General features: G+C 46.2%; 1 protein-coding gene across 4 annotated transcripts; it reads left to right on the top strand.

Moving 5' to 3' along the window:
• Window positions 1-446: 446 nt before the first annotated feature.
• Window positions 447-23,998, top strand: LOC112238473 (signal-transducing adaptor protein 2). 4 transcript variants are annotated; one of them, XM_024407197.2, is made up of 14 exons: window positions 447-888; window positions 11,330-11,401; window positions 11,544-11,663; window positions 11,750-11,806; window positions 18,162-18,313; window positions 18,409-18,540; window positions 18,771-18,840; window positions 19,595-19,697; window positions 19,864-19,965; window positions 20,312-20,383; window positions 20,491-20,568; window positions 22,667-22,810; window positions 22,946-23,029; window positions 23,610-23,998. In XM_024407197.2, exons 1-13 carry the CDS (start codon window positions 796-798, stop codon window positions 22,999-23,001), a joined length of 1,251 nt encoding a protein of 416 aa, XP_024262965.1. In that variant the 5' UTR covers window positions 447-795; the 3' UTR covers window positions 23,002-23,029; window positions 23,610-23,998. The 4 variants fall into 4 exon arrangements, with proteins under 4 accessions (XP_024262965.1, XP_024262905.1, XP_024262850.1 ...); XM_024407137.2 differs by having other exon boundaries at window positions 23,584-23,998; XM_024407082.2 differs by having other exon boundaries at window positions 22,946-23,998.
• Window positions 23,999-24,041: the final 43 nt, after the last annotated feature.

Here is a 24,041-nt window from a genome sequence, read left to right as displayed (position 1 = left end):
CAGCCACCCAAGTAACTACAGCCACCCAAGTAAATGTACAAATTACCTCGACTAACCTGTACCCCTGCACATTGACTCGGTACAGGTAGCCCCTGTATATAGCCTCGTTATTGTTATTTTATTGTGTTACTTTTTAATTTATTTTTTACTTTCGTTTATTTCGTAAATATTTTATTTTCTCTATTTCTTGAACTGCATTGTTGATTAAGGGCTTGTAAGTAAGCATTTCGCGGTTGTATTCGGCGCATGTGACAAATCAAATTTTATTTGAATTCCAACCCTTTGACTGGGTGTAGAAAGTGAGAATACCCTGCAATTATGGTTTTTTTTGTTACGGTAGTTCCCGCACTCGCGGAAACGTTTTGTTAAAATGTCAGAGCCCGTCCTTACCTGGAAAATGTGTATGGCCCAATGTGTGAAATAGACCAAGGAGTGTTTAGCCTGTTGTGGGCGTGTTTGGAGACAGACACTTGCCTTGAGTCGAGTGTCACCTGCAGTCGCCTGCCTACTACAGATCAACGGAGAGTGCAATTACCAGCAAAAATAGTTTCCAGTCGAGAGGAATCTCAGATGATAATTGAGCAGAAAACAAAAGCTTTTCCAAATTTCACCTTGGACTACTAACCAAACCTTACGGTGCTACTCTGACAGGAACTCTCGCACTGAAAATATATATTTACAATTTCTCACTTTTTTTGAAGCCATTACTCCACCCAGGTGTTGTCAAATCACTCAACCAGGAGAGCAGGAAACTATTGTCCCCGTGCGTAAACTCTGCGTCCTTGCACGACACTGATGGCGACCCCCAAGCGAGCCAGACGACGGAGCAACCGTTTTACACACTGCTACTACGAAGGATACCTGGAGAAGAGATTATTCAACGACACGGTATAAGGATTTTGTGATAGATACATTTCGTCTATGTTTGTTGTCAGTAGCGGTGTGTGGTTAAAATCACTGGGGTAATTGCGTTGTTTGCTCTATGCCCTTTTAGTTCATACTCCGTGATATATAGGCAGGGCCGGATTTGGCACACTGTGACTAGCCTAATGATGAATATGAGGCCATAGGCTACTCACAGGGATGGTCGATGTGCTCATCGTGATAATAGACTATCTCAAGATGAGCTACTTTGAAAAACAGAGCTGCGGTTAGCTTCAAATTGGAGGTTGATGAAGATTTTTTTGTTGTTTCTACAGGCAGATTAGTCTTCTCTTTTCAGCAGTTAGGCATGTGCTTTTCAACCTACATTTTTCACAGCATTGTATTTTGAAATCTCCAAAAGACAAACTGACAGCTGCAACCAGCAATAGAAATATATTCCACATATGGCAGGACTGGCATACTTTGCTAGTGTACGGATCATGGCGCGCATACTGCCCACACAGCGGTCTTTCTGACTGTAGGCGTACCGGTAACTGCCAAAATAAAGGAAACACATGAGTAAACAAGAATATAAAGTACATGTTATGGTGGGGGGTGCCTTTTCCTGGCATGGTTTAGGTCCACTTGTAAGAATATTTTCAAAATTGGATTGAAGCTGTTCTGGCAGCTTGTGGTGGCTCAACACCCTTTTAAGACACTTGTTGGTGTTTCCTTCATTTTGGTAGATACCTGTATGTGCTTCATAAAACTTAATCCGCATATTTTTTTATAAACTATTGATCCTCTGTGGCTAAATTATGCTCTCTGGTGTATTTTGAAAATTGAGAGCATGGTTGTATAAAAAATTATAATAAAATAATAAAAAAAATGTCACAAATTGCTATACAGAAACCCAGCCTAAAACCCCAAACAGCAAGCAATGCAGATGTAGAAGCACGATGACTAGAAAAAACTCCCTAGAAAGGCAGGAACCTAGGAAGAAACCTAGAGAATCAGACTCTCAGAATGAGGGGTGGCCAGTCCTCTTCTGGCTGTGTGGGTTGAGATTATAACAGTACATGGCAAAGATGTTTAAACATTCATAGATGACCTGCATGATCAAATAATAATAATCACAGTGGTTGTAGAGGGTGCAACAGGTCAGCACCTCAGGAGTAAATGTCATTTGGCTTTTCATAGAAGAGCATTCAGAGTTAGAGACAGCAGGTGCGGTAGATAGAGTTGAAAACAGCAGGTCCAGGACAAGGTAGCACGTCCGGTGAACTGGTCAGGGTTCCATGACCAGGTGGACTGGGGACAGCAAGGAGTCATCAGGGCAGGTAGTCCTGAGCAATGGTTCAGGGCTCAGATCCTCTGGGAGGGGAGGGAGAGAGAGAGAATTAGAGGGAGCATACTTAAATTCACACAGGACAACGAATAAGACAGGAGAAGTACTCCAGATATAAGACTGACCCTAGCCCCCCGACACAAACTATTGCAGCATAAATACTAGCGGCTGAGACAGGAGGGGTCGTGAGACACTGTGACCCCGTCTGACGATACCCCCGGACAGGGCCAACCAGGCAGGATATAACCCCACCAACTTTGCCAAAGCACAGCTCCCATACCAACTAGAGGGATATCTTCAAACCACCAATTTACTACCCTGAGACAAGGCTGAGTATAGCCCACGAAGATCTCCCCCACGGCACAAACCCGAGAGGGACACCAAACCCGGACAGGAAGATCACATCAGTGGCTCAAGTGACGCACCCCTCCTAGGGACGGGATGGAAGAGCACAAGTGAGCTAGTGACTCAGCCCCTGTAATAGGGTGAGAGGCAGAGAATCTCGGTGGAGAGAGGGGAAACGGCCAGGCAGAGACAACAAGGGTGGTTCGTTAATCCAGTGCCTTTGCGTTCACCTTCACACCCCTGGGCCAGACTACAGTCGTAGCCAAAAGTTTTGAGAATGACACAAATATTCATTTTCAAAGTTTGCTGCTTCAGTGTCTTTAGATATTTTTGTCAGATGTTACTATGGAATACTGACTTATAATTACAAGCCTTTCATAAGTGTCAAAGGCTTTTATTGACAATTACATGAAGTTGATGCAAAGAGTCAATATTTGCAGTGTTGACCCTTCTTTTTCAAGACCTCTGCAATCCGCCTTGGCATGCTGTCAATTAACTTCTGGGCCACATCCTGACTGACGGCAGCCCATTCTTGCATAATCAATGCTTGGAGTTTGTCCGAATTTGTGGGTTTTTGTTTGTCCACCCGCCTCTTGAGGATTGACCACAAATTCTCAATGGGATTAAGGTCTGGAGAGTTTCCTGGTCATGGACCCAAAATATCGATGTTTTGTTCCCCGAGCCACTTAGTTATCACTTTTGCCTTATGGCAAGGTGCTCCATCATGCTGGAAAAGGCATGGTTCATCACCAAACTGTTCCTGGATGGTTGGGAGAAGTTGCTCTCAGAGGATGTGTTGGTACCATTCTTTATTCATGGCTGTGTTCTTAGGAAAAATTGTGAGTGAGCCCCACTCCCTTGGCTGAGAAGCAAACCCACACACGAATGGTCTCAGGGTGCTTTACTGTTGGCATGACACAGGACGGATGGTAGCACTCACCTTGTCTTTTTTCCGGATGCTCCAAACAATCGGAAAGGGGATTCATCAAAGAAAATGACTTTACTCCCGTCCTCAGCAGTCCAATCCCTGTACCTTTTGCAGAATATCAGTCTGTCCCTAATGTTTTTCCTGGAGAGAAGTGGCTTCTTTGCTGCCCTTCTTGACACCAGGCCATCCTCCAAAAGTCTTTGCCTGACTGTGCGTGCAGATGCACTCACACCTGCCTGCTGCCATTCCTGAGCCAGCTCTGTACTGGTGGTGCCCCGATCCGCAGCTGAATCAACTTTAGGAGACGGTCCTGGCGCTTGCTGGACTTTTCTCGGGCGCCCTAAAGCCTTCTTCACAACAATTGAACCACTCTCCCTGAAGTTCTTGATGATCTGATAAATGGATGATTTAGGTGCAATCTTACTAGCAGCAATATGCTTGCCTGTGAAGCCCTTTTTGTGCAAAGCAATGATGACTGCACATGTTGCCTTGCAAGTAACCATGGTTGACAGAGGAAGAACAGTGATTCCAATCACCACCCTCCTTTTGAAGCTTCCAGTCTGTTATTCAAACTCAATCAGCATGACAGAGTGATCTCCAGCCTTGTCTTCGTCAACACTCACACCTGCGTTAACGAGAGAATCAGTGACATGATGTCAGCTGGTCCTTTTGTGGCAGAGCTGAAATGCAGTGGATATGTTTTTTGGGGATTCAGTTAATTTGCATGGTAAAGAGGGACTTTGCAATTAATTGCAATTCATCTGATCACTCTTCATAACATTCTGGAGTATATGCAAATTGACACCATACAAACTGAGGAAGCAGACTCTGTAAAAATTAACATTCATGTCATTCTCAACTTTTGGCCACGACTGTACACTCAATCATATGAACTACCGAAGAGATGAGTCTTCAATAAATACTTAAAGGTCGACCGAGTCTGCGGGCCCAGCCCCTGACTCACACATTTGAACAGTCACATTTATTTATGATGCAGTTTATAATTTATTTTGTATAGGTAAGTTACCCACGTAAGCCCCCTACCTCCTCTCCTCCCCATCTGATGATGAGCAGAGTGACATCAGGCTGTCTACACTCATTGAGAGCAGCTCCTGAGTCTTCATGTGGTTTGCGGTTGCAGTGAAAAATTGTTTTTAATATACACTGCTCAAAAAAATAAAGGGAACACTAAAATAACACATCCTAGATCTGAATGAATGAAATATTCTTATTAAATACTTTTTTCTTTACATAGTTGAATGTGCTGACAACAAAATCACACAAATTATCAATGGAAATCAAATGTATCAACCCATGGAGGTCTGGATTTGGAGTCACACTCAAAATGAAAGTGGAAAAACACACTACAGGCTGATCCAACTTTGATCTAATGTCCTTAAAACAAGTCAAAATGAGGCTCAGTAGTGTGTGTGGCCTCCACGTGCCTGTATGACATCCCTACAATGCCTGGGCATGCTCCTGATGAGGTGGCGGATGGTCTCCTGAGGGATCTCCTCCCAGACCTGGACTAAAGCATCTGCCAACTCCTCGACAGTCTGTGGTGCAACGTGGCGTTGGTGGATGGAGCGAGACATGATGTCCCAGATGTGCTCAATTGGATTCAGGTCTGGGGAACGGGCGGGCCAGTCCATAGCATCAATGCCTTCCTCTTGCAGGAACTGCTGACACACTCCAGGCCACATGAGCTCTAGCATTGTCTTGCATTAGGAGGAACCCAGGACCAACCGCACCAGCATATGGTCTCACAAGGGGTCTGAGGATCTCATCTCGGTACCTAATGGCAGTCAGGCTACCTCTGGCGAGCACATGGAGGGCTGTGCGGCCCCCCAAAGAAATGCCACCCCAGACCATGACTGACCCACCGCCAAACCGGTCATGCTGGAGGATGTTGCAGGCAGCAGAACGTTCTCCATGGTGTCTCCAGACTGTCACGTCTGTCACGTGCTCAATGTGAACCTGCTTTCATCTGTGAAGAGCATAGGGCGCCAGTGGCGAATTTGCCAATCTTGGTGTTCTCTGGCAAATGAAAAACGTCCTGCACAGTGTTGGACTGTAAGCACAACCCCCACCTGTGGACGTCGGGCCCTCATACCACCCTCATGGAGTCTGTTTCTGACCGTTTGAGCAGACACATGCACATTTGTGGCCTGCTGGAGGTCATTTTGCAGGGCTCTGGCAGTGCTCCTCCTTGCACAAAGGCAGAGGTAGCGGTCCTGCTGCTGGGTTGTTGCCCTCCTACGGCCTCCTCCACGTCTCCTTATGTACTGGCCTGTCTCCTGGTAGCGCCTCCATGCTCTGGACACTACGCTGACAGACACAGCAAACCTTCTTGCCACAGCTCGCATTGATGTGCCGTCCTGGATGAGCTGCACTACCTGAGCCACTTGTGTGGGATGTAGACTCCGTCGCATGCTACTACTAGAGTGAAAGCACCGCCAGCATTCAAAAGTGACCTAAACATCAGCCAGAATGCATAGGAACTGAGAAGTGGTCTGTGGTCCCCACCTGCAGAACCACTCCTTTATTGGGGGTGTCTTGCTAATTGCCTATAATTTCCACCTGTTGTCTATTCCATTTGCACAACAGCATGTGAAATTTATTGTCAATCAGTGTTGCTTCCTAAGTGGACAGTTTGATTTCACAGAAGTGTGATTGACTTGGAGTTACATTGTGTTTAAGTGTTCCCTTTATTTTTTTGAGCAGTGTATATAAGGCTTGACTATGCCGTTCGGCCATCAGTCATCCATATATTTATATGTACATATTCTAATTAATTCCTTTACACTTGTGTGTATTAGGTAGTTGTGAAATTGTTAGTTTTCTTGTTAGATATTACTGCACGGTCGAAACTAGAAGCACAAGCATTTCGCTACACTTGCATTAACATCTGCTAACCATGTGAATGTGACCAATAAAATTTGATCAGAAATACAGTGTAGACATTGTTAATGTTGTAAATTACTATTGTAGCTGGAAACAGGTAATTTTTTTAATAGAATATCTACATAGGCGTACAGAGGCCCATTATCAGCAACCATCACTCCTGTGTTCCAATGGCATGTTGTGTTAGCTAATCCAAGTTTATAATTTTAAAAGGCTAATTGATCATTAGAAAACCCTTTTGCAATTATGTTAGCACAGCTGAAAACTGTTGTCCTGATTAAAGAAGCAGTAAAACTTGCCTTCTTTAGACTTGTTGAGTATCTGGAGCATCAGCATTTATGGGTTCGATTACAGGTTCAAAATGGCCAGAAACAAAGACTTTCTTCTGAAACTCGTCAGTCTATTCTTGTTCTGAGAAATGAAGGCTATTCTATGCTAGAAAAAATAGCCAAGAAACTGAAGATCTCGTACAATGCTGTGTACGACTCCCTTCACAGAACAGCGCAAACTGGCCCTAACCACAATAAAAAGAGGAGTGGATGGCCCCGGTGCACAACTGAGCAAGAGGACAAGTACATCAGTGTCTAGTTTGAGAAACAGACACCTCACAAGTCCTCAACTGGCAGCTTCATGAAATAGTACCCGCAAACACCAGTCTCAACGTCAACAGTGAAGAGGCGACTCCAGGATGCTGGCCTTCTAGGCAGAGTTGCAAAGAAAAAGCCATACCTCTGTCTAATGTCTGTGTTCTTTTGCCCACCTTAATCTTTTCTTGTTATTGTTCAGTCTGAAATATGGCTTTTTCTTTGCAACTCTGCCTAGAAGGCCAGCATCCCGGAGTCGCCTCTTCACTGTTGACGTTGAGACTGGACAGACTATTTTTATGCGCTTCAGCACTCGGCGGTCCCGTTCTATGAGCTTGTGTGGCCTACCACTTCGCGGCTGAGCGGTTGTTGCCCCTAGACATTTCCACTTCATAATAACAGCACTTACAGTTGACCGGGGCAGCTCTAGCAGGGCAGAGATTTGACGACCTGACTTGTTGGAAAGGTGGCATCCTATGATGGTGCCATGTTGAAAGTCACTGAGCTTTTCAGTGAGGCCATTCTACTGACAATGTTTGTCTATGGAGATTGCATAGCTGTGTGCTCAATTTTATACACCTGTCTGCAACAGGTGTGGCTGAAATAGGCAATTTCACTAATTTGAAGGCTTGTCCACATTTGTATATATATTTTTTAATTAAAAAAACCTGAATCAAATCTAATTTTATTTGTCACATGCGCCGAATATAACCGGTGTAGACCTTCCCGTGACATGCTTACTTACAAAGCCCTTAACCAACAATGTAGTTTTAAGAAAATAGATGTGAGAAAATATTTACAAAATAAATTAAATAAATATATTTTAAAAAGTAACACAATAACAATAACGAGGCTATGTACAGTGGGTACCTGTACCGAGTCAATTTGCGGGGGTACAGGTTAGTCATTTATATACTGCTGCTCTACTAATCATTAGATTGGGGGAGGAGAGGAGGTAGGGGGCCCACATGGGGAACTGGGGGGCCTGTCTTGATTGGGTAACTTATAAATACAACATTTAAATCATCTGCATAATAAATAAATGTGACTGGTCAATTGTGTGAGTTGGGCTGGGGTCCAAGAGGCAAAAAACATACAAATACCAACCACAGGAGCCCGCTCTCAATGTTCACAATACAGCAGAGAGCATCATTTAGCCACAGAGGATAAATAGTTTATAAAAAATAACTAAGTTTTATCACAAGCACATACAAGTATCTGCCAAAATAGTAATGTCTCTCCTTCACTGCAGCCGAGGTGAGTAAGACATTTAAACGTGTTAACCCTCGCAAGGCTGCAGGCCCAGATGGCATCCCCAGCCGCGCCCTCAGAGCATGCGCAGACCAGCTGGCCGGTGTGTTTACGGACATATTCAATCAATCCCTATACCAGTCTGCTGTTCCCACATGCTTCAAGAGGGCCACCATTGTTCCTGTTCCCAAGAAAGCTAAGGTAACTGAGCTAAACGACTACCGCCCCGTAGCACTCACTTCCGTCATCATGAAGTGCTTTGAGAGACTAGTCAAGGACCATATCACCTCCACCCTACCTGACACCCTAGACCCACTCCAATTTGCTTACCGCCCAAATAGGTCCACAGACGATGCAATCTCAACCACACTGCACACTGCCCTAACCCATCTGGACAAGAGGAATACCTATGTGAGAATGCTGTTCATCGACTACAGCTCGGCATTCAACACCATAGTACCCTCCAAGCTCGTCATCAAGCTCGAGACCCTGGGTCTCGACCCCGCCCTGTGCAACTGGGTACTGGACTTCCTGACGGGCCGCCCCAGGTGGTGAGGGTAGGCAACAACATCTCCCCCCGCTGATCCTCAACACTGGGGCCCCACAAGGGTGCGTTCTGAGCCCTCTCCTGTACTCCCTGTTCACCCACGACTGCGTGGCCACGCACGCCTCCAACTCAATCATCAAGTTTGCGGACGACACAACAGTGGTAGGCTTGATTACCAACAACGACGAGACGGCCTACAGGGAGGAGGTGAGGGCCCTCGGAGTGTGGTGTCAGGAAAATAACCTCACACTCAACGTCAACAAAACTAAGGAGATGATTGTGGACTTCAGGAAACAGCAGAGGGAACACCCCCTATCCACATCGATGGAACAGTAGTGGAGAGGGTAGCAAGTTTTAAGTTCCTCGGCATACACATCACAGACAAACTGAATTGGTCCACTCACACAGACAGCATCGTGAAGAAGGCGCAGCAGCACCTCTTCAACCTCAGGAGGCTGAAGAAATTCGGCTTGTCACCAAAAGCACTCACAAACTTCTACAGATGCACAATCGAGAGCATCCTGGCGGGCTGTATCACCGCCTTGTACGGCAACTGCTCCGCCCTCAACCGTAAGGCTCTCCAGAGGGTAGTGAGGTCTGCACAACGCATCACCGGGGGCAAACTACCTGCCCTCCAGGACACCTACACCACCCGATGTTACAGGAAGGCCATAAAGATCATCAAGGACATCAACCACCCGAGCCACTGCCTGTTCACCCCGCTATCATCCAGAAGGCGAGGTCAGTACAGGTGCATCAAAGCTGGGACCGAGAGACTGAAAAACAGCTTCTATCTCAAGGCCATCAGACTGTTAAACAGCCACCACTAACATTGAGTGGCTGCTGCCAACACACTGACACTGACACAACTCCAGCCACTTTAATAATGGGAATTGATGGGAAATGATGTAACTATATCACTAGCCACTTTAAACAATGCTACCTTATATAATGTTACCTACCCTACATTATTCATCTCATATGCATACGTATATACTGTACTCTATATCATCGACTGCATCCTTATGTAATACATGTATCACTAGCCACTTTAACTATGCCACTTTGTTTACATACTCATCTCATATGTATATACTGTACTCGATACCATCTACTGTATCTTGCCTATGCTGCTCTGTACCATCACTCATTCATATATCCTTATGTACATATTCTTTATCCCCTTACACTGTGTATAAGACAGTAGTTTTGGAATTGTTAGTTAGATTACTTGTTGGTTATTACTGCACTGTCGGAACTAGAAGCACAAGCATTTCGCTACACTCGCATTAACATCTGCTAACCATGTGTATGTGACAAATAAAATTTGATTGATTTGATTTAAAAAGGTGTTGGGCCACAAGCTGTCAGAACAGCTTCAATGCGCCTTGGCATAGATTCTACAAGTGGACCTAAACCATGCCAGGAAAATGCACTGCACACCATAACATATACTTTGGATTGAGTTTTTTTAACAGAAAAAGTTCAAAAATCACCGGAGAACATCTTTAAGATAAGACCAGGCTGTTGTGACAGATTAGATCGAGATATTGACCAACCTTTATTCTTCTCTTTGCAGACATGAGTTGACAGTGTTGAGGCTCTGCTCTGGGTCATTGGCATCGCGTGATAGTATACGGTTGTTTTATCAACAGAAGAAGCTGAAAGACATATGTTGTTTACCACCGTTTCATTATACATTTCACCAAATCTTTCCCAGTTTGTACTTTTTAGTTGCAGGATAAAACTGTCACAAAGGTAGGCTTGATGGGAACTAGGCTTTTTTAATTTGATTTATTTTACCTTTAACTAGGCAAGTCAGTTAAGAACACATTCTTAGTTTCAATGACAGCCTAGAAATGGTGGGTTAACTGCCTTGTTCAGGTGCAGAACGACAGATTTGTACCTTGTCTGCTCGGGGGTTTGAACTTGCAACCTTCCGGTTACTAGTCCACCGCTCTAACCACTAGGCTACCCTGCCGCCCCGAACTGGATTTGCATAAATTACTGGGTGATCAATTCTCAAAAATAATCGAATGTGTCACTTTGTGCTGAAAGCCACCTGCTTACCTCAATAACATTTACATTCGAGCCATATAGCGTACGCTCTTATCCAGAGCGACTTCCAATTAGTGCATTCATCTTAATATAGTTAGGTGAGACGACCACACATCACAGTCGTAGCAAGTACATTTCCCCTCAAAGTAGTTATCAGCAAAGTCAGTGCTAGTAGGAAAAATCAAGTGCATGTTTAATTTTAATTTTTGTGTCAAGAGAGTATAGACTGATGGCTCAAATGATGCACATTTTCCTTACTGAGAAACATACTGTGATTTCCATAACTGATTGGAACTAGCAAACCAGTTCAGTCAGCTCCAATGATTACTGTCAACACTCTTTATAATGTCAGTAGTCCAGCTGTTACACAACGGTATGACATGAACTATGGATAATGAGTTAAAGGTTATCTGAATCATAAATTATTGTCAATTGTCATTGTCTTGGGTATCTTTCACCATCTCTTTGTCAACAAGTCTTAAATCTGTCTGTCTGTCCAGGCATCTCGGAGACTATGGACATGCTTGTGTGGGAACACTCTTTTCTTCTTCAACAACACTAAAGACAACGATGTGAGTTACCTGAATGTAATGGGCAAGAGAAGGGGGCTATGATGGGACAGTGGTACATTAAATAGAGAAAAGAACAGTGGTGAATGTACTGCAGTTGGGGACAATCCAATATTTCACCTACTTGTGTGTGTGTTTTTAATAGTATGTTGAGAAACTGGATCTCAGTGACGTCATGTCCTTGACAGATGACTGCAGTGGAGACAGAAACCTGGAGGCAGCAGGATTCCTCCTGTACATGAAGGACGAAGAGATCCAAATCACTGTAAGGACATAGGGGACCGTTTTCATCGTCTTTATGCAACATTATTGTGTTTAATGGTTTGACTCCCTCCCTCCCTCTCTCTACAGGCCCCAAGTCTAGAGGCTCGAGAACTATGGAAAGGTTTCATCTATTGTGTAGTTGAGGTTAGTGAATCAGGATACAGTTCATTCACAACCATACCGCATATTTTCAGTATGATCGTTTTTCCTGCTAATACCTGGTCAGTAAACTGAGAATAATATCTTTATCTCTGCTCTGATTGCCCTGGTGAACAACAAACAATGATATCAAAAGCGAATTATGCTATCACAAAGGGACTTTTCCTTTTCCTGGCAGTGATTACAATAATACCTTTTTAAGCGTGACCTTCCTCCTCTCTATTTCTCTTCCTCCTCTCGCTCTTTCTCCTTCCTCCTCGCTCTCTCTTTTTCATCCTCTCTCTTTCCTCTTCTCCTTCCTCATCTCTCCTTCCTTCCTTCCTCCTCTTTCCTCCTCGCGCTCTCTCTCTCTCCCTTTCCTCCTCGCGCTCTCTCTTTCTCCCTTTTCTCCTCGCGCTCTCCCTTTTCTCCTCGCGCTCTCCCTTTTCTCCTCGCGCTCTCCCTTTTCTCCTTCCTCCTCTTTCTCCTTCTTTATCCTTCCTCTCTTTCTCCTTCTCTGTCCTTCCTCATCTGTTCTCCTTCCTTCTCCTCCTCTCTTTCTCCTTCTCTCCCTTCCTCCTCTCGCTCTTCCTCATCTTCTCCTCTCGCTCTCTCTCTTTTCTCCTCGCTCTCTCTCCTCCTTTTCTCCTCGCTCTCTTTCCTCCTCGCTCTCTTTCCTCCTCGCTCTCTCTTTCCTTCCTCTTTCCTCCTCGCTCTCTTTCCTCCTCGCTCTCTCTCTTTCCTCCTCGCTCTCTCTCTTTCCTCCTCGCTCTCTCTCTTTCCTCCTCTCGCTCTCTCTTTCCTCCTCTCGCTCTCTTTTCCTCCTCTCGCCCTCTCTTTCCTCCTCGCTCTCTCTTTCCTCCTCGCTCTCTCTTTCCTCCTCGCTCTCTCTTTCCTCCTCGCTCTCTCTTTCCTCCTCTCGCTCTCTTTCCTCCTCTCTCCTTCTTTATCCTTCCTCTTCTCACTTTCTCTTTCCTCCTCGCTCTCTCTTTCCTCCTCGCGCTCTCTCTTTCCTCCTCCTCGCTCTCTTTATCCTTCCTCTTCTCTTTCTCCTTTTCCCTCCTTCCTCCTCTCGCTCTCTCTTTCCTCCTCGCTCTCTCTTTCCTCCTCGCTCTCTCTTTCCTCCTCTCGCTCTCTCTTTCCTCCTCTCTCCTTCTTTATCCTTCCTCTTCTCACTTTCTCTTTCCTCCTCGCGCTCTCTCTTTCCTCCTCGCGCTCTCTCTTTCCTCCTCTCTCCTTCTTTATCCTTCCTCTTCTCTTTCTCCTTCTCCCTCCTTCCTCCTCTCGCTCCCTCTTTCCTCCTCTCGCTCTCTCTTTCCTCCTCTCGCTCTCTCTTTCCTCCTCTCGCTCTCTCTTTTCCTCCTCTCGCTCTCTCTTTCCTCCTCTCGCTCTCTCTTTCCTCCTCTCGCCCTCTCTTTCCTCCTCGCTCTCTCTTTCCTCCTCGCTCTCTCTTTCCTCCTCGCTCTCTCTTTCCTCCTCTCGCTCTCTCTTTCCTCCTCTCTCCTTCTTTATCCTTCCTCTTCTCGCTTTCTCTTTCTGCTCTCGCTTTCTCTTTCTCCTCTCGCTCTCTCTTTTCCTCCTCTCGCTCTCTCTTTCCTCCTCTCGCTCTCTCTTTCCTCCTCTCCTCCTCTCTTTTCCTCCTCGCTCTCTCTTTCCTCCTCGCTCTCTCTTTCCTCCTCTCGCTCTCTCTTTCCTCCTCTCTCCTTCTTTATCCTTCCTCTTCTCGCTTTCTCTTTCTGCTCTCGCTTTCTCTTTCTCCTTCGCTCTCTCTTTCCTCCTCTCGCTCTCTCTTTCCTCCTCTCGCTCTCTCTTTCCTCCTCTCGCTCTCTCTTTCCTCCTCTCGCTCTCTCTTTCCTCCTCGCGCTCTCTCTTTCCTCCTCGCGCTCTCTCTTTCCTCCTCTCTCCTTCTTTATCCTTGCTCTCCTTCCTCCTCTCGCTCTCTCTTTCCTTCTCGCTCTCTCTTTCCTCCTCGCTCTCTCTTTCCTCCTCGCTCTCTCTCTTTCCTCCTCGCGCTCTCTCTTTCCTCCTCGCGCTCTCTTTCCTCCTCGCGCTCTCTCTTTTTCCTCCTCGCTCTCTTTCCTCCTCCTCGCGCTCTCTCTTTCCTCCTCCTCATCTCTCTCTTTCCTCCTCGCTCTCTCTTTCCTCCTCGCGCTCTCTCTTTCCTCCTCGCGCTCTCTCTTTCCTCCTCGCTCTCTCTTTCCTCCTCGCTCTCTCTTTCCTCCTCGCGCTCTCTCTTTCCTCCTCGCTCTCTCTTTCCTCCTCGCGCTCTCGCTTTCCTCCTCTCGCTCTCGCTTTCCTCCTCGCGCTCTCGCTTTCCTCCTCGCGCTCTCGCTTTCCTCCTCGCGCTCTCTTTCCTCCTCTCTCCTTCTTTATCCTTGCTCTCCTTCCTCCTCGCTCTCTCTTTCCTCCTCTCGCTCTCTCTTTCCTCCTCTCGCTCTCTCTTTCCTCCTCTCGCTCTCTCTTTCCTCCTCTCTCCTTCTTTATCCTTCCTCTTCTCACTTTCTCTTTCCTCCTCCTCGCGCTCTCTCTTTCCTCCTCGCGCTCTCTCTTTCCTCCTCGCGCTCTCTTTATCCTTCCTCTTCTCTTTCTCCTTCTCCCTCCTTCCTCCTCTCGCTCCCTCTTTCCTCCTCTCGCTCTCTCTTTCCTCCTCTCGCTCTCTCTTTCCTCCTCTCGCTCTCTCTTTCCTCCTCTCGCTCTCTCTTTCCTCCTTTCTCGCCTCTCTCTTTCCTCCTCGCTCTCTCTTTTCTCCTCCTCTCTTTCCTCCTCGCTCTCTCTTTCCTCCTCTCGCTCTCTCTTTCCTCCTCTCTCCTTCTTTATCCTTCCTCTTCTCGCTTTCTCTTTCTGCTCTCGCTTTCTCTTTCTCCTCTCGCTCTCTCTTTCCTCCTCTCGCTCTCTCTTTCCTCCTCTCGCTCTCTCTTTCCTCCTCTCGCCCTCTCTTTCCTCCTCGCTCTCTCTTTCCTCCTCGCTCTCTCTTTCCTCCTCTCGCTCTCTCTTTCCTCCTCTCTCTCCTTCTTTATCCTTCCTCTTCTCCTTTCTCTTTCTGCTCTCGCTTTCTCTTTCTCCTCTCGCTCTCTCTTTCCTCCTCTCGCTCTCTCTTTCCTCCTCTCGCTCTCTCTTTCCTCCTCTCGCTCTCTCTTTCCTCCTCTCGCTCTCTCTTTCCTCCTCGCTCTCTCTCTTTCCTCCTCGCTCTCTCTTTCCTCCTCTCTCCTTCTTTATCCTTGCTCTCCTTCCTCCTCTCGCTCTCTCTTTCCTTCTCGCTCTCTCTTTCCTCCTCGCTCTCTCTTTCCTCCTCGCGCTCTCTCTTTCCTCCTCGCGCTCTCTCTTTCCTCCTCGCGCTCTCTTTCCTCCTCGCTCTCTCTCTTTCCTCCTCGCGCTCTCTCTTTCCTCCTCGCGCTCTCTCTTTCCTCCTTTCTCTCTCTTTCCTCCTCGCGCTCTCTCTTTCCTCCTCGCGCTCTCTCTTTCCTCCTCGCGCTCTCTCTTTTCCTCCTCGCGCTCTCTCTTTCCTCCTCGCGCTCTCGCTTTCCTCCTCGCGCTCTCGCTTTCCTCCTCGCTCTCCTCTGCTTTCCTCCTCGCGCTCTCGCTTTCCTCCTCGCTCTCTTTCCTCCTCTCTCCTTCTTTATCCTTGCTCTCCTTCCTCCTCGCTCTCTCTTTCCTCCTCTCGCTCTCTCTTTCCTCCTCTCTCTCTCTCTTTCTTTCTCCTCTCGCTCTCTCTTTCCTCCTCTCTCTTCTTTATCCTTCCTCCTCTCGCTCGCTCTTTCCTCCTCTCTCCTTCTTTATCCTTCCTCTTCTCTTTCTCCTCTCGCTCTCTCTTTCCTCCTCTCGCTCTCTTTCCTCCTTTCGCTCTGTCTTTCCTCCTCTCGCTCTGTCTTTCCTCCTCTCGCTCTGTCTTTCCTCCTCTCGCTCTGTCTTTCCTCCTCTCGCTCTCTCTTTTCCTCCTCTCGCTCTGTCTTTCCTCCTCTCGCTCTCTCTTTTTCCTCCTCTCGCTCTCTCTTTCCTCCTCTCGCTCTCTCTTTTCCTCCTTTCTCGCTCTCTCTTTCCTCCTCTCTCTCTCTCTTTCCTCCTCTCGCTTCTTTTCCTCCTCTCGCTCTCTTTCCTCCTCTCGCTCTCTCTTTTCCTCCTCTCGCTCTCTCTTTCCTCCTCTCGCTCTCTTTCCTCCTTTCGCTCTGTCTTTCCTCCTCTCGCTCTGTCTTTCCTCCTCTCGCTCTGTCTTTCCTCCTCTCGCTCTGTCTTTCCTCCTCTCGCTCTGTCTTTCCTCCTCTCGCTCTCTCTTTCCTCCTCTCGCTCTCTCTTTCCTCCTCTCGCTCTCTCTTTCCTCCTCTCTCTCTCCCTCTTTCCTCCTCTCGCTCTCTCTTTCCTCCTCTCTTCCTCTCTTTCCTCCTCTCTCGCTCTCTCTTTCCTCCTTTCTCGCTTTCTCTTTCCTCCTCTCTCTTTCCTCCTTTCCCTCTGCTTTCTCTTTTTTCTTTCCTCCTCTCGCTCTCTTTTCCTCCTCTCGCTCTCTCTTTCCTCCTCTCGCTTCTCTTTCCTTTCCTCCTCTATGTCTCTTTTTCCTCCTCTCTCGCTCTCTTTCCTCCTCTCGCTCTCTTTCCTCCTCTTTCTCCTCGCTCTCTTCTCTTTCCTTTCCTCTCGCTCTCTCTTTCCTCCTCTCGCTCTCTCTTTCCTCCTCTCGCTCTCTCTTTCCTCCTTTCCTCGCTCTCTTTCCTCCTCTCGCGCTCTCTCTTTCCTCCTCTCGCTCTCTCTTTCCTCCTCTCGCTCTCTTTCCTCCTCTCTTTTCCTCCTCTGCTCTCTCTTTCCTCCTCTCGCTCTCTCTTTCCTCCTCTCGCTCTCTTTCTTTCCTCCTCTCTCTTTCCTCCTCTCTCCTTCTTTATCCTTGCTCTCCTTCCTCCTCGCTCTCTCTTTCCTCCTCTCGCTCTCTCTTTTCCTCCTCTCGCTCTCTCTTTCCTCCTCTCTCTCTCTCTCTTTCCTCCTCTCGCTCTCTCTTTCCTCCTCTCTCCTTCTTTATCCTTCCTCCTCTCGCTCGCTCTTTCCTCCCTCTCTCTCCTTCTTTATCCTTCCTCTTCTCTTTCTCCTCTCGCTCTCTCTTTCCTCCTCTCGCTCTCTTTCCCTCCTTTCGCTCTGTCTTTCCTCCTCTCGCTCTGTCTTTCCTCCTCTCGCTCTGTCTTTCCTCCTCTCGCTCTGTCTTTCCTCCTCTCGCTCTCTCTTTCCTCCTCTCGCTCTCTCTTTCCTCCTCTCGCTCTGTCTTTCCTCCTCTCGCTCTCTCTTTCCTCCTCTCGCTCTCTCTTTCCTCCTCTCGCTCTCTCTTTCCTCCTCTCGCTCTCTCTTTCCTCCTCTCGCTTTCTCTCTTTTCCTCCTCTCGCTCTCTCTTTCCTCCTCTCGCGCTCTCTCTTTCCTCCTCTCGCTCTCTCTTTCCTCCTCGCGCTCTCTCTTTCCTCCTCCTCTCTCTTCTTTATCCTTGCTCTCTTTCCTCCTCTCGCTCTCTTTTTCCTCCTCTCGCTCTCTCTTTCCTCCTCTCTCCTTCTTTATCCTTGCTCTCCTTCCTCCTCTCGCTCTCTCTTTCCTCCTCTCGCTCTCTCTTTCCTCCTCTCGCTCTCTCTTTCCTCCTTTCGCTCTGTCTTTCCTCCTCTCGCTCTCTCTTTCCTCCTCTCTCGCTCTCTTTCCTCCTTTTCGCTCTCTTTCCTCTTCTCTTTCTCTTTCCTCCTCTCGCTCTCTCTTTCCTCTTCTCTTTCTCCTTCCTCCTCTTGCTCTCTTTCTTTCCTCCTCTTGCTCTCTCTTTCCTCCTCTCGCTCTCTCTTTCCTCCTCTCGCTCTCTCTTTCCTCTTCTCTTTCTCCTTCCTCCTCTCGCTCTCTTTCCTCCTCTCGCTCTGTCTTTCCTCCTCTCGCTCTGTCTTTCCTCCTCTCGCTCTGTCTTTCCTCCTCTCGCTCTGTCTTTCCTCCTCTCGCTCTGTCTTTCCTCCTCTCGCTCTCTCTTTCCTCCTCTCGCTCTCTCTTTCCTCCTCTCGCTCTCTCTTTTCCTCCTCTCGCTCTCTCTTTCCTCCTCTCGCTCTCTCTTTCCTCCTCTCGCTCTCTCTTTCCTCCTCTCGCTCTCTCTTTCCTCCTCTCGCTCTCTCTTTCCTCCTCTCGCTCTCTCTTTCCTCCTCTCGCGCTCTCTTTCCTCCTCTCGCGCTCTCTTTCCTCCTCTCTCTTCCTCTTAGTTCTTTTTATCTCTCTGCATTCACAGACAGTAAAATGTCAGTGTTTATTGGCATTGTATAATTATATATGTGGGGAATTTGATAGGATTATACAACACAGCTCAGCCAATGTGTTTCATGGTTTTTGGTCTAAATTACAGTATTAAACAGTCCCTGTGTGTCTCTCCCTCCAGCTGTCAGTACCCAGCTCACTCAACCTGCTGCCTGGCCAGATCCACATGATGAGGGAGACAGTGGAGACAGAGCGGGAGAGACGGAACAACCTGTCCCTTACCCTTGCTGCAGCATCCAGCTCCAACCTCAGTCTCGTTGAGGACATGCCTGCGTAAGCATACACTAAACTAATGGATTTTGCCTAACTCTGTATAGGCTTTGATTTCCTCTGTTCAGATGTGTTATATGTGGATGGTCTGTGTGCAGGTGTTACCAGCCAGTGTCTCGTATCGAGGCAGAGATTATGTTGGAGAGACACTCTGACCGTGGGAACCTGCTCTTGCGGCCCAGCAGGGACGGAGTCTCATTGGCTGTCACCACTCGACAGGACCTCAATGGGTATGCCCCCTTTCCCCTCAATTCCCGACAATGATATCTGCAGTACAGTCAAAGAAAATGCATGTCACATGATCATTTGATTAATAGTCCATGATAGGCCACACATGCTGAGTCACGTGAAGAGAACTGCATACTTATATGTTGATGTGACAGATTCCAGTAGATAGATTGATTATTACTTATAATTCATTAATGTGCCACTCCTTGATAACATATCTCTCTTCGGTCAGGTCTGTATTCAGACACTATCGCGTGGATAGGAAACATGACGGAGGATACACATTCGATGTAGAGACTCCAGTGAGTATTTCAAAGGGATTCCTGCTTCCTCCTTCCTAAATACACATGCTTGTCAACTGCCACACACAATATTTTAATGCAAAATAATACATTTAAAGAAAGTTATTTTCTTTATGGCAAATAACAATGTTGCACTTTTCCTCAATCTAAACTTATGAAAGTGAATTCTCGTTATGACCCTAGAGAGGCATTGAACCTCAGGTTAACTCAAAAGGAGGGCGTGATAAGGGAGACTGATGAAATATTCCACAGGTACTCACAGGACAATAAACCATAACAGATTGTCTTTGCCTGCCCCCGTTTTCTCCTGATTTACAGACAACTCAATCAGTATGATAATACATCTTCCCTTTATTGATCCTTTCTGAAGTGATGAGCGTGACAAGGCCTGAGTTCCGCTGTAGGCGATCTCTGAGATTTTAACTCTGATTGATTGCTGGAACAGTGTGTACTAAATGTTTCGCTAAATGAGTCATGTTGACTCAGTCTGTTTTCAGGCATAGGCTGCACTCACACAGGCAGACTGAATCTGATACCGGCCAATTCTGATATTTTTTCTACTAATTGGTCTTTTGACTAATCACATCAGATCTTTTCACAGCAGATCTTTTTCAGAGCTGATCTTATTGGTCAAAATACCAATTAGTGAAAACAAAGATCCGATTTGAGCTGCCTGTCTGAATGCAGCCATATTGACAGGCTGTTTTCAGCTGTGGTGTATGCAGTTTGTTAATGATATGGGTTCTGCCTGTAGATCCCCTGTGCCACACTGCATGGTGTCATCAACTGTCTTGTGGAGAAGACTAATGGAGCTCTGACACCCTTCATTATGGAGGGACCCTACGAAGAGAGCATCAGTAAGAAAGAGCACACACACCCCATTTACTACCATTTATTCTCTCGCTCTCTCTCTCTAATTCTCAGTTTTTCCCTGTGTTTCTGTTAATTGTCCATCTTAAGTTAAATATGGCTCTGGCTTATCAGTCGTGTTGGTCATAACATTAATACCCGCTGTCTATGCAGCGTTTGTTCAGGCAAATGAGGAGAGTGGAGAGAAGAGTCTGCAGTGCGCCCCCAGTACTCCCATGCCCCCTGTGCCAGTCCCTGCCCTCCCTCCCAAACCAGGTATACAGACCTCCCTTACTGGGACCTCCTTGACCCTGTTAACAATCACACACACCTTTACAATGGCACCATGTATCCTCTCTAACGAACTTTACAACTATAGCTCTCATTAAAATAAGGAATTGGCCGCTAACACACATTTTTGGACAGGTAGACAAGACCGGTAGTTCATTTGCATGGTGTTCGACTATATGATGTAAGACCATGGGAAAGGATCTGATCCTAGATCTACTTGGCAACTTCTTTCTCAAGCTTCAAATGATCAATATTTTGCCTTAGTAATGACCAGATTCAATGAGTTGTAATGGAAAGAGGACATAAAAGGAATATTGTGTTTTAATCCCAGGTCCAAGAGAGCGTGTGCCAACTCCAGAGTCTGAGTCAGATAGAGGGGAGATCCTTTACCTCAATGACACCCGTGAGTACTATCATTCCTCTGTCCCCTGCGCTCCATCTTCCAACACACTTCAGGTATGACTTCATTCCTCACCCTCTGTTGCTATTCCTGTTTGTGTGCTTTTCTAGAGCAAGAAAAGGAAGAAGGCACTGCAGTGCAGGCTGCTCACCCCCTTCAGCCTCCTCCCACACCTTTTCGTCTGCCAAGTGAGTCCCACTATCTTAAGACTACTGGTACTTTAGGAGAGATTGGGGGTGAGTTGAGACTCCTTTTTTTCTTGGAAACCATGCATTTTATAATTTGACCAAATATTTAGGAAGAGGTCATCATTTCATGGAGTCTGAAGGAAGAAACCACATGGACAATGTGGGAAGCAAGTTAGATCCAATAAACTGATTTTCACAAATTTTCCCAAAGATTTTTTGATGCTTGTATCAAAACAAAAGTATATCATTTTAAGATTGTTCTGTACTTTAGATTGGGTTTCTATAACCTACAATATGAGATCCTAAACCTAGCATGAAAGTGCATCCTTGTAGCTGTGTGGGCTAATATATTCCAAATATTTGCCATGGGGGGGGGGGGAGTTGAGGAATTGGAATGTCGAGCAAATTGAAGTGTCAAACCGATTTTCTACAATGCGATTTTCTGGATTTTTGTTTTAGATTCCGTCTCTCACAGTTGAAGTGTACCTATGATTTAAAAAAATACAGACCTCTACATGCTTTGTAAGTAGGAAACACTGCTAATTTTTCAGGTTATCAAATACTTGTTCTCCCCACTGTATGTAGGTACCCTATGGATGCAAAAGTATGTGGACACCCTTTCAAATTAGTGAATTCGGCTATTTCAGCCACACCCGTTGCTGACAGATGTATAAAATTGAGCACACAGCCATGCACTCCCCATAGACAAACATTGGCAGTAGAATGGCTTTCAACATGGCACCGTCATAAGATGCCAGCTTTCCAACAAGTCAGTTTGTCAAATTTCTGCCTTGCTAGAGCTGCCCCGGTTTACTGTAAGTGCTGTTATTGTGAAGTGGAAATGCCTTAGGGTAACAATGGCTCAGCCACAAAGTGGTAGGCCACACAAGCTCACAGAATGTGACTGCCAGGTGCTGAAGTATGTAACGTGTAAAAATGGTCTGTTCTCGGTTGCAACACTCACTACCAAGTTCCAAACTGCCTCTGGAAGCAACGTCAGCACAATAACTGTTCGTCGGGAGTTTCATGAAATGGGTTTCCATGGCCGAGCAGCCACACACAAGCTTAAGATCCCCATACACCATGCCAAGCGTCGGCTGGACTGGTGTAAAGCCCATTTCCACTGGAGCAGTGGAAATACGTTCTCTGGAGTGATGAATCCCGCTTCACCATCTGGCAGTCCAGCGGATGAATCTGGGTTTTGGTCATGTAATGTATCTTTGTTAGAAAGAATACTATATTTCCCTTGTCGTAGGGATGCTGAATCATGTAGATAATGTCTCCACTCTCCCCGACTACTCTAATAACCTCGGTCAATAACAAACTGAAAGGCATTTCATGAACTATTGGAGTAACAATGACTCAGCCACTTATAGCTGAGCTTACAGTTAGTCAACCTTCATCAGAGCATATCTCCACAAACAATAGTGGAACAGATAAAGCCATACAGCGAGCCAGAGGTAATTGCAAACACCTGATGTAATCTAAAGTACCCAAAAGGGCCACTAGATGTAATATCAGATAGAAATACAGGATAGAACAGAACGTTATAGATGTATTTCTACTAGAACAAACCACACGTACACAGGGAATGTGGTGTTAGCATAAGGAACCTATACTCTCAAGTAGAGGACAATAAAGCTGAAAAACAGCAAATGAAAGACAAGGAAAACATATAAAAGGGAAAGGGGGATACCTAATCAGTTGTACAACTGAATGCATTCAACTGAAATGTGTCTTCTGCATTTAACCCAACCCCCTGGATCAGAGGGGGGGCTGCCATAATCGACCTCCATGTCATCGGGAACAGTGGGTTAACTGCCTTGCTCAGGGGCAGGCACGACAGATTTTTACCTTGTCAGCTCAGGGATTCGATCCAGCAACCTTTCGGTACAACACTAAATACAATGTTTGTGCACAATTTTGACTTAAAATATCAAAGGGACGCGAAAGGGACTCGTTTTGTGGAACCACCCTTATTATGGTACTTTGTTTCATTGTTTTTTGTTGTTTCTTTTTTGGGTAGCTGCTTGTGTGACACTAAATCTTCCCTTTTGGAATTGATCAATCAATGAAAACATTCTCCCTTGTGTTGTAGAAGCTGAGAGGAAGACCCTGAAGCCACCACTGATGCCCCCTGTTCCGACACCTCGTACCTCCCCCAGCACCTCTACAGACACCCCTGACGCCAGGTTGAGACGCCTCGCTGTAAATTCTGTCCCACTAGACGTTGTGGCTCAGAGTAGGTCAACTGTTTTGGTTCTGTCTTTTCATTTAGAAGAGTTCCAACCATCTACAATATGATTATAAGAAGTAATTGCTCAGGGAACTCAAACCCCTAAATGCTGGTTTCTTGACTCTCTTGTCTTCCTTTCAGCCATATCTGCGGAGCTGAAACTGAAGTTGGAGAAGAGGTTGGCGCATCAACAGTGAACTCTCCTGGCAGCTATTCCATCTGCAGGTGAAAAAACCGACTACAACACTGGTCTCGCAACAAATTGGGAACACTCCCTCAACTCCCTACTACTGCCCTAAAGCTTGATTAAAATTGGCCCGACTAGGGCCAGTTAAGTGCTGTCGCTTATGTGAATTACACTTCAAAGAATGACGGATGGGTGCCGAATGCCGTTGGGTCAAATTCTCCCAGAGAATCTGTCTGTAGTCCCATTTATAGCTGGTGCTAACACGTACCCTTTGTCCTGATCTTGCCCACATTTTTAGACTGGTGTAGATGATTAAAAGACACATTGTAGTCAGGCATGCATTGTCTTGATATCAATCAAGTGTAAACAGATCTGGATGATCAAACAATTGAAATAATCATTATACCATCCTCTAGTGTTGTTGACAGTTAGAACCTTTGTCTTAAAATAAATACCTGTCAAATAATTTGCATACAGGGAATCTGGTCACATTTAAGACTGTGTAAACATGACAAACCTTGATCAGATAGTGATTGGATCATGAAACTCACATGTTAGCACAACGTGTAAACAAAGCTAATGTCTCTAACAGACCGACATGGGCTGTGTTTCCCTCAGTCTGGCCGCCTCCTACCCTGGGCTGCGTGCCTGGGTCTCTCCCGAGCTCGCTGTCAGCGCAGACTCTCAGAAGATGAATGCCTTATCGATTCCTCCATTCCTGGATCGTTTCATCCAAACCACACACTAGCAAATTAAGACTGTAAATCGGCATGTAAATGTCACATTATTCACGCCATGTATTTTTTTCTATAATCCAATAGGCCTACAGTATCAAATATTTGTCTATACCGGTCAGTGTTGTTTGGCTCTTAAGTTTTGTCTTCTGATATAACATTATCTTTACTGGGAGCATTATATTTGTGTCTCTGTTCTATGTCAGAAAAGTAATGAAGCCAATGTGTCCTGATTGAAATAAAACGAATTACAGGGATTATATCCTGTCTATATTCTTGTGAGAACAAATGTAGTAGTCTTTACTCTGGAAATGTA

Source organism: Oncorhynchus tshawytscha, linkage group LG01, assembly GCF_018296145.1.
Source record: "Oncorhynchus tshawytscha isolate Ot180627B linkage group LG01, Otsh_v2.0, whole genome shotgun sequence".
Classification (NCBI taxonomy): Eukaryota; Metazoa; Chordata; class Actinopteri; order Salmoniformes; family Salmonidae; genus Oncorhynchus; species Oncorhynchus tshawytscha.
Note: the sequence above shows the minus strand (reverse complement) of the source record. Positions and strands in the feature narration are given on the sequence as shown.

Bases quoted from the DNA above. Each gene is read 5' to 3' on its own strand.
- LOC112238473 (XM_024407197.2), top strand. From the start codon at position 796: ATGGCGACCCCCAAGCGAGCCAGACGACGGAGCAACCGTTTTACACAC. The intron at 19,698-19,863 runs GTAAGAAAGAGC...CTGTCTATGCAG, and splicing joins ACCCTACGAAGAGAGCATCA to CGTTTGTTCAGGCAAATGAG. The intron at 19,966-20,311 runs GTATACAGACCT...TTTTAATCCCAG, and splicing joins TGCCCTCCCTCCCAAACCAG to GTCCAAGAGAGCGTGTGCCA.